Source organism: Diceros bicornis, chromosome 5, assembly GCF_020826845.1.
Source record: "Diceros bicornis minor isolate mBicDic1 chromosome 5, mDicBic1.mat.cur, whole genome shotgun sequence".
NCBI lineage: Eukaryota > Metazoa > Chordata > Mammalia > Perissodactyla > Rhinocerotidae > Diceros > Diceros bicornis.
Genome location: NC_080744.1, coordinates 78,054,853 through 78,070,173, shown reverse-complemented (window position 1 = coordinate 78,070,173; position 15,321 = coordinate 78,054,853). Strand labels below are relative to the sequence as shown.

The 15,321-nt window shown below is 46.5% G+C and overlaps 1 protein-coding gene across 1 annotated transcript in view; it reads right to left on the bottom strand.

Moving 5' to 3' along the window:
- The window catches only part of OTUD7A (OTU deubiquitinase 7A), a 194,323-nt gene that overhangs the window by 93,080 nt on the left and 85,922 nt on the right, over window positions 1-15,321 (bottom strand). The window contains exon 4 of the mRNA XM_058542267.1: window positions 9,972-10,190. Coding sequence (XP_058398250.1) covers window positions 9,972-10,190 — 219 coding nt within the window. The remainder of the gene's footprint in view (window positions 1-9,971; window positions 10,191-15,321) is intronic.

Genomic DNA, 15,321 nt, shown 5'->3' with positions numbered 1-15,321 from the left:
ACCACATGCAGCCGATGGGAGCTCTGGAGGCAGTTAATGCTGCATAATGCACCTAACACATGGTAGGTGCTATGCGCATACGTGAAAAGCACAGTTATCATTGTGCCTACCCCCGGCCCACTCCAGGTGGCCACATCTTTCAAGAGAGCCCAACAAGAGGGCATGGTTTCCTCAGAGGGCTCAGATACACGTTGTTTGAAATCTGAAACCACCAAGAGTTGAATTCAACCCCAACACACACTCTGCCTCTAGCCACAGCACATGGTAATATACCAACCCAAGTGAAATGGTTAACAATGGCACATTGGGAAGCTGGGAAAATTCTCTCGATCACAGTATGTTCTGCGTGATTTAATCTCTCATCTTGGATCTTTTAGAACAGCTGCACTGTCATATTGCAAAAAACAACACTGCACCTGTGGTAGGCACTCTTCTAAGGTGGCCCTTAGATTCCTGCCTCCTGGTGTACAGCCCTGTGTAATCCCCTCCCCTTGAGTGTGAGTGGGACTGTGACTATACTGGGATGCCACTCCCATGATTAGGTTACATTACCTGGCAAAGTGAAGGGGTTGTGCAGATGTAATTAGTTGACTTTTTAGTTAACTTTGAGGTGATCAGAGGGAGATTATCCTTGGTGGGCCTGACTTAATCAGGTGAGGCCTTTAAAAGAGGACTTGGGGATCAGAGAAGGGGGAAGTCAGAGAGAAGAGAGAGGAGAGGGAGATTCTCTTGCTGGTCTTGAAGAAGTAACCTGCCATGTTGTGAAGAGGGCCATGTGGCAAGGACCTAGGTCTTTAGAGTGGCCTCTAGGAGCTGAGAGCTTCTCTGGTCCACAACTGTCAGGAAAACAGGGGCCTCAGTTATTCAGCTGCAAAGAACTGAATTCCACCAACAACTTGAGGAGCTCAGAAGTGGATCTTTCCCTAGTTGGGCCTCCAGATGAGGGCACAGCCACTGACAACCTGAATTCAGCCTTGAGAAGTCCTTGAGCAGAGGACCCACCTAAAACACAGACACTGGTGATCCACAGAAACTCTGAGATAATAAATTTGTGCTGTCTGAGCTGCTAAATGTGTTGTAATTTATTATGTATCCAAAGAAAATGGATACAGTGTCCTTTAGCCAAAGGACATTCAAATAGGCATTCTGTCCATTTTTTTCACATTCCTATCCCAGGAGTGTTTAGAAAGTGTATAGGACACGTTTACCTGTGTCCTTGAAGCGCACGGTACTAAGGGGAGCTATGCACGAAGAAAGGCTGAAGTCACAAGGAAAGGGGACCGCTCCTGCGAGGTGCACAGAGAACACCATGGCCCAGAGCTGGGAGCGGATCCACACCCCAGAGAGGACATATAGGCAGGGGCGCAGCAGCCAGAGCGCCCATCCTGGACAGGATTGAGGCGCCCAGTCCTCACCCCGTGTAACTGCCTCTTAGTCTCAAGAAGCCTAAAGCATGAACTAATATTAACACTCATAGCGGAAAAAGTCCCTTTGGTTCAATTCCACTCTGGTACTTCTTCAAGATGCCTAGAGAACTGGGGGAGGCTGGAGGGCAGGCAGAAGCAGGCTGCTTTCTCTGTGACTCCCCACCCTCATGGAAGCTGTTTCCTCTCATAACCCTCACTGCCTGGGGCTTGCAGTGTCCCTGCTCCCCATCGTCACTTCTAAACCATCTCTTCTCCCTCAAGACACGCAGTCGCTTGGGAACCCACAGCAGACTCGTCGTTCATACGTTCCCTGCTGCAGTCATGCCAGCTTCTGGTCACCGCCCCTCAGTCCTGGAGATGTCGGCCCCTGGGGCAGGGACCACCTCGCCACCCCTTCCCCAGTCACTTCCCAGTGATTTTGACAAGGACTTCTTTTCAGTGGTGTTCCCAAGCATGCTTAATCCTTGTCCTCAAGTCACCTCACACATTTCATGGTATACTGCCCACGTCATCCTGGGCTCTGTCTGCAGGTGTGTCTCCCCCTGGCCTGTGAGCCTGGAGGGCCGGAGCACACCTCTGGGCCGGGCTCAGGCTCAGGGCAGTTGAACACACGCTGAGTCCAACTCCAGGACGTGCAGTCCCAGTGGCCTTTGGTCTCCCCTGTGCTGCTGGGAGGAGGGAGAGCAGAATGACTTAGAGAAAGTGTGCCCTCCTGACCTTGAGGGAGACAGCGGCGTTGCTCTACGAGCACGGCACTGAGCCTGTCACTCCAGGTCAGGTGAGAGGCCGTCCTGCCCAGAGGTGGGAAACAGACTCCATAACTTCTAGAAGCCCCTTTGGTGTGATTCCACTCTCATCCTCTAGAAGACAGATCTTTTCTTTCTTGTTGACCTCATGAATCCAATGTAAATAGCTCTGCCTCCCCCCAGTTATTCAAGAACGTTCCAATATTCTCAGCTCCCTGGAAATTCCCGTAAAACAGGGACAGCACCTGAAGTTTCAGAGTGGGAATGCTACCTGAGAAAGTGTTCATTTTATACAAATCAGATAACGTTCACACCCAACTACTCATTCTTCCCTCCCCCTCCTCTTCCTGCACGCCCCCATGTTTACCTTCTAGAACATACGTCACAGGGATAGTCACTAATGTCATGCTCCTAGGCCAGGGAGAGGACTCCTTGGAAACCAGCACGTGTAAGTGTTAGATGATACCTCGTTACCCTCAAAAACTTAAACAAATAGTAATTGAGCACGTTAACTGCTCATTTACCTCAAACAGGACACATCTATGCTGAACAAGACAGACTCTGGCTCATGGCAGAACCCAAGCAGCTTTACTCCTCCAGGGGGCTGGTTTTCCACCTTGTCCTGGTGCATTCCAGGGCTCTGAACCCAGGAGAGGAGCCATGGGGGTGAAAATTCATCAGTACAGATAGAAGTCATCTTTCATCCTGAAGTAATCCTACACATCTAGAAGTTATCTTTCATCTAGAAAGTATCTCGTACACCTAGAAGTAATCTTTCTAGGTCTGAGCATTGATACCATTTAAAACAGGGCATCTTCCCTAAACACACTACTTTTCTTTTGCTCAAATTTCTTATGCGGAACTTACCATTTTCTAAACCTCAGTCTAGCCCACGTATTCGGTCACATTTTGAAGCTAAGTGAATCACGACAAAACCTAATTCTGTGGCTGGGGGGATGGAAGGCAAGGAAGGCTTAGTCGTTTGGTTTAAGTTGGCTTCTGGAATTCAAGACTCTCACCCAGTTGAGAGCATTCCTGGGGCTGTGAATAACATGCGATCACCCTGGGAAGACGACCCAGCCACGGTAAATGCCAGTACTTCCCAGCCTCTGGGGAACTGATATGGCCCCGTGCCATTCTCACACCTCCAGCCGGACCCAGAACCTGGCGCCCAAGAAAAAGGCATTCTTCACATGAGCAGTGTGTCTGAGGACACGGGTCAGTGTTCCTATTGCTAACTTTGATGGAGCGGTCACTCACGTCTCCCCACACAATAACTTCAGTTAAGAACAGAAAGAACACACAGGAACTAGCATTGTGAATATTTTTTTTAAAAACTTCAGCTCCTGCAAAGAATAAAATCACAGGTGAACACCATCAAGGGAGGTTGGTGGTGTCATGGGTAAGGAGCTATTAGTCACTTATTCTGCCTTTTCCAAGCAACATTCCTCTGATTCATACATGATAATGGGACCAATTAACTTAAGCTTTGTAACAGATGGTTACCACACAGTTTAAAATAAGATGTCATTTTGCTCGTCACCCACTACGATACTTAGATGAAAGAAAACAAAACACTAAAATTCTCTAGAAGAAAGACGAGTGCGTTCTTGCTCTAACTGTGACCCTGTGATTCCTTTCAATTCCCACCCACCCAGGGCCACCGATCCCCTTTCTCCAGCATCACTGTGCCTTGCATGTGCTTCTGTGAGTTCCTCCCATGGACTGTGACTGTTTGCTCTGGGTCTGGCTCCCTTACGTTTCTGTCTGTGCTCCAGACTCCCTCATCCAGCTGGCGCTCAACATTGCACAGGGCTGTGTTGGGGGCCTGGTGGGAGGTCCCTATGATGAGCTCATCCCTCCCACGGACTTCATCTCACACTGCTCACTCCCACATCTATATCCTTAGCCCAGACATCTCCTGAATTCCAGCTTCACATGGTCAACTGGACAGCATCTTTACAAGTCTCACCAGAAGCTCAGACTTTGCCCGCTGCAACTGGCCTCTTCAGCGCCTCCCAAACCTGCCGCTCTTCAGGGGTCTGCATCTCCGCACAGCACCATCATCTGCCCGTGTGCTGAGGGTAACATTCTTGGGGTCATGCTGGATGCTTCTCTCTCCGCCATAGCCCCATCCAACCCATCAGCAAGCCCTGTGGGTCCACCTTCAAAACAGACCCTGCTTCAGCACCTGGCTCTTCTCAGCACTTTCACTGCCACCCCCGCAGCCCTGGCCACCCCCTACCCCCGACCCCCTGCCTGGACCAAAGCAGCTGCCTCCTCCCTGCTGTTCCTGCTGCTTCTCTTGCCTCCCTATACTCCATGGTTTTTTTCTTTTTTTTTTTTTTTGTGGTGAGGGACTGAGCTAACATCCATTGCCAATCTTTCTCTTTTTGCTGAGGAAGATTGGCCCTGAGCTAACATCTGTGCCAATCTTCCTCTATTTTGTATATGGGACGCTGCCACAGCATGGCTTGATGAGCGGTGCATGAGTCAGTGCCTGGGATCCCAACCCATGAACCCTGGGCCGCTGAATCGGAGCACGGGAACTTAACCACTATGCCACTGGGCCGGCCCCCCTATACTCCATTTTTGACAAAGCAGCCAGAAGGTGTCAGACGTAAATCCAAACATGTCACTCCCTTGTTCAAAATGCACCCCCCAGCTGCACATCCTGTAGACAGTTAAGCCCAAAGGGCTCACGAGGGCTCCCTGGGCCCCTGGCGACCATTCTCCTGCCTTCCTTTCCAACTCCTCCAGCCCTCGCTCCATCTGCTCATGCGCCCCTGGCCTTTCTTAAATAGGCCAACCCTTTGAAGCTGTGCTCCCTGTGCCAGGAACGCCCAAGCCGATGTCTCCATCGCTCCCTCCTCCCTGCCCTCAGGAGGCCTGCCTTGGTCTCCGCGCCTTCATCTTGCATCCTCTGCCTTGCTTCTTCACTTCTCCATGGCAGTCCTCGCCGGCTCACTTCATATGTATGGTCCACCTGTTTATTGTCTTTCCTCCCCACTAGAACTCCGCCAGGGCAGGGATTTCATCTGTGTGGTTTGCAGCAACAGCCCCAGCATCTGCCCAGGGCGTTTCACGGACACAGGTTTGCATTGGGTGAATTTGTCTTGTTTTGGCAGCTGTCACACATCTCTGACTTTAAGGTGGAAGAAAATGAGGCTCTAGTGGGCCAAGTAACTTGGCCAAGTTTTCTCAGCTGACCCGGGACTCAGCCAGGGGGGCTGACTCTGGGAGCCTTCAAAACCTTCTGCACATCTTATGATTTCTTGGGCAGATTCGCTCCAATTTGATTATTCTCCCACGGAGACAAGACTCAACACCACAACTCAAAGGTGTCCCTAAATATTTTCTGACCTCTATATTTCTATTTCCCATGTATGCAGTAACTACTATATTACACAATATGTATCTGCCCTTTGCACCCATGAACTCACTGAAGTCCCCCACGCTGTCTAGCCCACGCTCTGGGGGGCTTCTGGGCCAGGTGCCAGCTGGTACTTCCCAAACCTAGAGACCCATGATCTCTGAGTCTTCCTATAGGTGAACGTAGCAGGATAACCCAACTGAGGAATGAACGGCTTCTTGTATTCTCCATGGCAGGCTAACCATTAAAGAATGAAGATCATGCTTCCTTCCTCTCTCAGGAGGTCAGTGCTTTTGTGTCCTGATGATCTGGCCCTCTGTTGCCCCCAGGGCTGTCATGGCGTGGGAGGAGGTTGTGCCCTCTAGGGTTTTAAGGCCTGTGGAGAATGGCACTCCCCATCTGTGGGGTTCTGTGGGAGGTGAAGACTGGCACCCCACTTGACACAGAGGGCCCTCAAACTGATGGGGCGGCCCCTGATCGCCCACACCAGGCACTGAGAGCATGGAGCCAAGAACCTGGGATGGATGGCTGGGCCAGGGGCAACGCTACCTGAGTGAAGGCCATTTTTGCAGATTTTCTGGACCACATGAAGCCTGGGCTCCTGTAGAGTCCCAAAGGCAGGGAAGTCCCCTACCCGAAAGCCCTGTGACAGAGATATTTCCTTCCAAACACAATTGGAATTATGCCTTGAACAAGTGGATTTTTTTCACTAATATTTTTTTGATATCTGTGTCAATCTACCATGTACACAGTACACACACATACATATCCCATGCATATCAATAGTTTATTCATAACGATCCTGAGCACTAAATTACTAGAAGGAGGAATTTGTACCCTACACCCAGCAATACTGAGCAGCTCTCCCAAATCGCTACTCTATGGTGGAGCTCTGTTTTCCCCACGGATAGTGATGGGAACCTGAACAGCACAGCCTGGGTGAGAGGGAACAAGGCCACCTCCCAGTGGGCCAGGCTCCTCACCCGGATGGGGTTGGGGACTGTGTGGGACTCGTCTGGCACCAGCCAGGGGTCACCAGAATCCAGGCATGGAAAGGGCCTGAGGGATGATCTAGTCTACGCCCCAGCTTGAGAAGAGGAAAGAGAAGTCAGATGGACGGTGGGCTGGGGTCAGCTTTGTGCTCCTGCCCAGCCTGGAGACTGTCTCGCTGCGCTGAGGAAATGAATGCACATCTATCCTGTACTCTTTCATTCTTCCAGGTCCTCATTTCCCATCCCAGGCTGCAGCCTGACCTTCAGGCTCCCACTGCACCAGGAGAGGGACTGCCAGGCACTGTGGGTCAGCCAGCTTCCCCAAGGCTTCCTGCCGCCTCGACGGAGCGCTGGGGGGACATCACTGCTGCCAGTTCCTCCATTCTCTTGGCATGCGACATAAACAATGAACTGCTGGTGAATTTAGCATCTTAACTCAGTAAGTTTTTTTTTTTTTTTGTGAGGAAGATCAGCCCTGAGCTAATATCCAATGCCAATCCTCCTCTTTTTTTTGCTGAGGAAGATTGGCGCTGGGCTAATAACTGTGCCGATCTTCTTCTACTTTATATGAGATGCTGCCACAGCATGGCTTGACAAGCGGCACATTGGTGCGTGCCCGGGATCCGAACCTGCGAACCCCGGGCTACGGAAGCGGAGCGCACGCACTTAACCGCTGTGCCACTGGGCCAGCCCCAGTTTTTTTTTTTTTTTAATTTTTTGTTTATTGCAGTAACATTGGTTTATAGCATTGTATAAATTTCAGGTGTACATCATTATACTTCTATTTCTGCATAGATTACATCATGTTCACCACCCAAATACTAATTACAACCCATCACCACACACATGTGCCTAATTATCCCTTTTGCCCTCCTCCCTCCCCAGTTCCCTCTAGCTTGTGTTTTTAAAAGGTGTTTTCCAAGACTGGATGGTTTGAGTAAAATAGTACCCTTTTAAAATGCTAGTCCAGAAGGTAAGATGTAAGTGATAAAAATTAATATGTGATATATGGAAAACGTAACAGAAAACCCATTCAAGAGAAGTAAGAGCTTTTGCTGAGGATGACAGAGCTGATGGAGGAGGCTATCATGGTGGGCTCTGCACCCTATCCCAGGACTCGAGCTTCAAATGAAGCAGCAGCAATTACCTACCCAGACTCGTCACAATCGTCAGAATCGAGCTTTATAAAGGTCTGAGCTGTCGTGGCATTCAAGAGACATTAGCTCTTGAAACGATTTTCTTTCTTAACATATACTAATTTTTCCCTTCTCTGTGAACAGTGAATCTTTTGTTTAAATTGTCTTATCTGAATTACTCACATAGAAGCATCTATAAAACAGCCGCCTTTCAGAGCGAGTGGACTAGGATTACTGCTAATCCAGACAGATTGTTTTATGTCTGTTGACCCATGATCCCAAGGTAAGATAGAGCAAGGCTATGGGTGTCAGTCATCGGGTTGCTTCTGACAGCTGTGCAGCAGCTGAGACAACAATTCATCCATGGTCACGGCATCAGAGCCAACACAGTTATTGGGAGCGCGGACCCTGTTCTGGAACCGAGCAGGCCACGGGTAAGGCTCAACCAAGGCCTGTGGCAGAGACTTGTTCGCCAGGCTGCCCAACACAAATAAGCCCCACTAATTACCACCCTTTACTTGTCTCCACGCATTTTGTGCCTTCCTTCTTGAAGCAAGTGGATGAGGATGCCTCTTGGATTGCTCTAAGAAGCAATCACATGAAACCAAGTAGACACAGGAGCTCGGATGTGGTAGAAATGCCTGACACATCGACTTTCTAGGTATTTCCCATTTGCCCTGCAGATCTGTGCTCCACCCTTCTCCATCCTGTTCTGTGCCCACAGGGCGACCTCCATGGACCCCAGTAATGAACTCTCTGCTCTCCGCTCTTCTGCCAGTGAGAGGCACTGGTCAGAGCCTGTATGGTGTGGGAAGAGTGTGGTTGGAGTATTTATTTCTCTAGCATCTTCTCTCTCGCTAAAGCCAAACTTCCTGCCAGTGGCTATCTCCATCAGTTACTCTCATCCTTCGCCTCTTTGCCAGGCCCAAGGGTAGCAATGTCCCTGTGGTGCCAGTTCCAGGCACAACACTGTCCTTTGTAGGTGAACTTAAAACACGCCCACTCCTTGGTCAATAGTCCCTTCATGGAATCCTCTGTACTCACTAGTTTTGATGTGCCACCTTTTCTTTCCTACCAAGATTTGGAAGAAATGACTGGTCCCTCAACCAACGTCAAGACCATACCAACCTATATATCCTTCTCTTCGGTCTTAGGGCCCTCTCCCTAGAGGAGCAGCACTTGCTGGCTGCAGGCCTGACCAGACCCTCTCTCCACCATGCTCAGTCAAAGGCACCCCGACCTGCTCTCCTGGGATGTCCCACACGGGAGCATCTCCACAGGCCAGGCCTTTGGAAGCAGAAGCTCCACTCCACAGCAGATGGAAACAGCTGGCTGAAGGTGGAATCAGAATCAGAAGACCTTGCTCCGAAGCCCCAGCCCCTGACTAGGTGAGTCCACACCCCATGAGCACTGTCATTCCATGCTGGCAGGCAGGGCCACAAGGGGAGATGCATGATGTGCCTGAGAGGAAGGGCATGGAGTCTTCCACGTGCGTGTCTAAGAAGACCCCAGACATGATTTTGCAAAGATTTATAATGCAAATGATTATGAGTGAGACAGGTATTGCTCTGTCTCTGAGAGAGCCTACATCTGTTTCAGACATTTGCTTTGAACTAATTATTTTATCCTTAGGAACTCCAAAGAAGACAAGTTTGGCTTGCTCCCTGAATCTCTTCCTCATCAGATGTCAGAATAAACATTAAGGAGAAGGAGGAGAGAGCAAAGTTGGGTTTTAGGTTTCCTCAACCCGGAAGCCAGGAGGGTGGGGAGGGCAGGAGACTAATAGCAGTGCAAGGCATGTGTCATTTATACTCAAAGAAATTCGCCAGGCTGGGGACCTGTCTGCTCATCTTTGCAGACGGAAAAGTGAGGCTCAAGGAGCTTACATACGTTGTTCATGTCCACAGGATGGGACAGGGTCTCCCATTTTTCTCAAAGCCCATGGTCTTTCTTATCTTTTGTTCAGCACCCATGAGGAGCTGGATGAGAAGTGCAGTTGGAGAGAGAAGTAAGGCAAAGCAGCTCGAGTTCTCTTTAGGGGGGGCTAGCCAAGCCAGGCACAAAAAGAAGACTCAAGAGATGGCAGCACCACGGTCACTGGCCACTGCATCCAGCCAGCACTGGGCTAGAGCAGAGTCTGTCTTCAGAGCAGGGGTCTGGTGCAAGCATCTGGAGTCCTAAGTGAAAATGCCAGAGTCACACACCATGCCTCTCTCTTGCTCACCGATATAAGTTAGGCCAGCCCCACTCGTTCCCTGAGCCTAAGGAACGCGGGCCTGCTGGGAGAAGACACTCACCTGCCTGCTCCAAAGCTACCATTGTTGCCTGCTCGATCAGGTCGCGTTCGATGAAGCTCCTGAAGTCTTCACTGTAGACGCTCAGATCTGGCAACTGGAATGTGTAGATTGGCATCTCCAGGGGGAACTGCTCGTTGTTGCACTCACTCGCCACGTGTGACCGGGCCAAGGAGACGATGGCTGAGCTGGCGTGAGAAATCCCTCGGGAAAGTCGCTTTTCTGCAGGGGGAGAGGGAAAGACAACACAGGAACTGAGTGGGTGGGGGTGTGGCTCTGTGAGCACGCACACACGCACATACATACAGGCACACGTATACACCACATGCATGTACACAGATATACATACACACATACATTAACACACCACACACATATACACGACATGCATGTACACACATTGCACCTACACACAGGCACTAGCACATCCACATCCTCCCCCAGAAGCCCTCTGTGCTGTCAGGCTTTTCCTGTGGCCCTCCCTGCTGCTGGGCTAACATCACCATCACCTGGCGTATGGCACTTTCTCTGAGTCATGGAAGCACTTAGAAAGAGGTGAGCTGCAAGTCCACCGCACAAGGACGCATCAGCATCCTCAAAGATCACCAGGCTTGCTTTGTGGGTCTTAAGTTACATCTAACTCAAGTCAGCAGAGCTGCCCTCTCCCAGCACTAAACGCTACAAGGAAACTGCCTTTGTTTTTATGAGTTTTTATATTTAAAGCCAGAAGCAATCCATTCAGGCTTTCCCCACTATGGTTTGGATTTTTAAGATAGGTTAATTTACTGGAGTGACTCTGATAAACATATCCCACATGAAGATCCCCAGAACACAAGTGTTAAGCCATTACACGCTTCTCTTCTGTCTGGGCTTTCTGTTGTCACAGCACTCGCAAAACATGCTGGTCTAGTCTGGTCTTATTCTGCCTGGGCTTTCCAACCAAGGAATGAGAAATGTAGTGTAGAATTTCTGTTGTAGAACATGTTACCTTGTTAGGAAGTCGATCATGTGATCTCAACGGCACAGCAAGAAAGTAGATGTATTTGTTCTCTTGGCACTCTAAAAGTGTACTTGTTTTTTTAAGCCCTGTGCTTAATCACAAACATTTACCGTAATACAAGAATTCCTAAATATATGATTTTAGGAACAGGTTTTCTTTTTTACAGTCGATAGTTGTAGTAATGCAGGATTCTTTTAGCAAGGCAGTAGTCTTTTATTTTGCTCAGGAGGACAGAATTCAAACCGATGTTTGAGTATTGTCTAAACCCTGTGGCACATTCACAAGTGTATCACACGGACTCCCATCTCATTTCAGATTAGTCTTCTCTCTGGTCACGTTCTGTGCTCAGGCCTTCACCCCTCTGAGGTGCACCTCTGCTCCCCTGTGCTGACGGAAAACCCACGCCTGTGCCTTCATTCAGAACAGGAGCTTCTTACTGCCCCACTTGCAAAGGCAGTGCACAGAAATGTTATTAAACTAAAGCAGTCTGCTAAAGCAGACTAAAAACAAGAGGCTTTTGATTCTAGGGTAAGTTAGAGTCAATTCTCAGAAGCCTCAAGTATTTGTGCATTAAAATAAATGGCAAGTCTCAGAAACAGAGTATTTCAAAATGGATAGTTTTGATTCACCTTCAATTTCACGTTGAAACCAAGATGATTAAGTTATTTTGCATTTTGAGAAAAGGCGAGAAGAGAAGTCAGACCACACAGGCCATGAGAAAGAAGAGAAGCGGAGCACGTGGGTCTGCTTATGCCCATGACCACCACAGCGTGGGCAAGCACCAGCGCTGGCCAGCGTCAGGGATTGTCACGGCACTGGTGGAGCACAGCTGGGCGGAGCACTGGGTAGGCTGGCCAGGCTCTGGGCCTTCCCTCCTCTCTCCAACACACACTGGGAGCTTGACAGTTACAACGAAGGGTGGCAGCCCCTGGAAATGAGCAATTTCTAGAACTGAGGTGCTGGGAGGTTTCCTAAGGAGCAAACCCAGCTGTGGGGAAGGGAGCAAGCAGGGAACATCTGAGCCCAAAGTAAAGCACCCAGAGCTCTCCACCTTGAGTGCGCTTCCCCCCACAGTGTCACTCAGAGGAGGGCAAACCAGAGCCCAGGCTTTTGTCCCTTCCTCTGATATATATGACTACAGATGGCTGATAACCCAAGACGCTGTGAGCTCTCAGGGAAAATGCAGGAAGCGCTTGAGGAGTGCAGGCACTACTACAGAAAGTCAGCAAAGTACCCGTGCTGGGATGGGCTAGGAGGACGAGACTCTAAAGTAAGCCTAGTGAGTAAGTTCAAAAAGAAAAGAGAATATTAGAATGTGAAACACTAATGATGACAAAGAGCTAATTTGGAATGAAAAATGTGAATGCTGATTAACAGAATGGATTCATGTGAAGAATGAATCACAACGTGAGAGGATCAGGTCAAGGAAATCTCTTAGATGACAGGAAAATGCAATGCAAGAAGACAATAGAGGGATGGTTTCAAAGCACTGAAGGAAAATAATATGGATCTGGTATTCTTATTCCACTAAACAAAACTCTAAGTATATTATGCAAACATCTTTAGGCACTCAAGGACTTAGGAGACTGATTATATAAAATTCTCTTAGAAAATAGTCTTTGAGGAAATATTCTTTCAGCAAAAGATAAATGTGAGAAAATAAAGAAGTTAATTGTCTAAACAGCAACAAAAAGAACCTAAATATGATTGAGGGCAAGTGGCAGTGGGCAGGGAGAAGACAAAAACATACTAAGGTGTATGTCTTTTTCAGGTAAAATATGTTTGTTAAATACATTAAGTTTTAAAAAATAATAGAAAGAAAACCTAAATATAGATTTTAATAGAACAGGAGTAACTATAGCATGAGTAAAAGTAGAATGTATAACTTTCAAACCAGTAGAAAAATTTAATAAGCCAGAGCAGATAGGAAGAGAAAAATACATACAAGAAACAACCCTACAAGCCAAAGGCAAAAAAACCCTACAACATGAAGAAGTACAGATACAACATAATTAAAATAAAATAAATAGATTAAATTCATTGTTTGAAAGACAGAGACTCTTGGATTAGATGGTAAAATAATATCTGATGATAAATTACTTATAAGAATCACATTTGATATAAAAGGATAAGGAAAGGTTGAAAATAAGAGCTGAAAAAATAACATCCTGGGCAAATATAAACCAAAAGAAAGACAGAGTAGAGATTTAGTATCAACCAAAATAGACTTAAAGATAAAAACCTTTACGTGGGACGAAGGGACATTCTACATATTGGTAAAAAACCACTAGAGCAAGATGACCTAACAATTATGAATACATATGCACCTAACAATATAGCCTCAAACACAGTGGACAGGACAAAGCTAAGAGAAGAAACAGATAATGCATATTAAAATTTCTAACTCAGTTGTGGGTTTTCTAGACAACAGAATAAGCATAAAAGAATAATCCAAGATATAGACTCCAATAAGGCTGTGCTAACAGAAACAAAGACAACATTCATTCAAACAGTTAGGGAGGGTTGAGCTAATGCAATAGGACGAGAAATGGAATTCACTGTGTAAATATTAAGAAGAATATTAAATTATTTCAGCTGCTATGACTGTATATTTAGAAAACCCAAGAGTTTCTTTTAGAATAAACAATTAGTATTAATATGAGAATTTATGTAATGACTGGATAAAAGATAAATATGAAAAAAATAAGTTGCTTTTCTCTATGCCTAAAGTCTTAACAGAATCTGAATAAATGGAGAGGCATATGTAATGTTCTTGGATGAGAAAACAACATTACAATATGACAATTATTCCCAAAATAAAATAAAAAATCCAATCCAATTCCAATCAGAATTCTAATTTTAAGGTTTATATGGCAGAATAAATAGCCAAAAATAGTGAGAAGATTTTGGAAAAGAATAGCAAGCAATAAAGGGACCTGGCCTTAGCCGAGAGAAATACTATATGAAAATAACAGAGTCAAATGTAACAGGATGGGTGCCCACATGGATGGACAGAAGCCAGAAACAGATCCAAATATACTTAGGAATTTAATGTATGGCAAAGTTGGCATTTTAGTTCAGTGGGAAAAACATGCTTTATTCAACAAATGTACTACAATAACTCACTCTCTACCCAGAAGAAGCAAAACTAGATCCTTAGCTATTATTTATAATAATTCCAAATCAATTAAAATACCTAAGGACAAAATTTAACAATAAATATAGGAAAATATGTCAGTAACTTTGCATTCCAGGAGAACTTCTAAAGCAAGAGAGGACACCCATCAGCCATGAATGTGTAGTAATGTAGACATTTTGCATGGCAGAATATTCTGTGAGCAAAGTCGTACAGCAAACGATAGTGGGACACACACACACACACACACACACAAAATAAACGTGGTCTTAATTACAAAGAATGCTACAACTGCTAAGAAAAATGCAAACAAATCAAGAGGAAAATGGGCAAAGTATGTGAACAGGCACGTTGCAGAAGAGGAAATCCAACTGGCTAACAAGCACATGACAAGACGAAAATTAAAATAACACACTATTGTTCACCCTTCAGAGTAGAAAAACAATGTAAAACCATAGTGAGAACATCGAGCGCCGGCAAGAATGAAGGGAAACACCCCGTTTCACACATGCGAGCAGAAATGTGCTTGGGAAAGAAGTCCCGAAGTTATTAAACGAAAAATATACGAGTTGGCAGAGCAAATCCACTTTGGGAATGCTAACCTGCAGAAATAAAAGTACTAGTATGTAAGATTACAGGTATAAAGTTTATTTCAGCATTGCTTGTCGTGTCAAAAACAAACACCACCACCACCACCCAAGAAAAACAGACTAACCATTAATACAGATGTGGTTTAAAAATTATTGTATGCTGTGGAATAAAATATTAAGAAAATATGTTCATGATTTATGGTTCAATAAAACAAGCAATTTGCAAAGTATTATGTGCATGTGACTCTGATGCGTTTGCATTTTGAACAAGCATAGTGAGAGGAGCAGAAAGAGACAGACCGGGATGGAATCATTGGTTATTACTTCCGCGAGATTTGGGAGGTGTGGAGAAGAAAACTCTTACGTTTCCTTTACATATTTTGGTATTGTTTCTTTTGCTACAATAAGCATATCTATAATTAATAAAAAGAATAGAGAAAATGGAGCACATGGGATGATGAACATCAATGTCGAACAGATTTGGAGACTATGTTGAGAAATAATTGAAGGAACTAGAGATGTTTGACCTGGAAAAACCAGGACTCCAGGAGGCATGTGGGGTCCTAGAGAATTGGACTCACTCTCCCGCTTTTCTGAGGCAAAGGGAAGAGCCGTGGATGGAAGCAG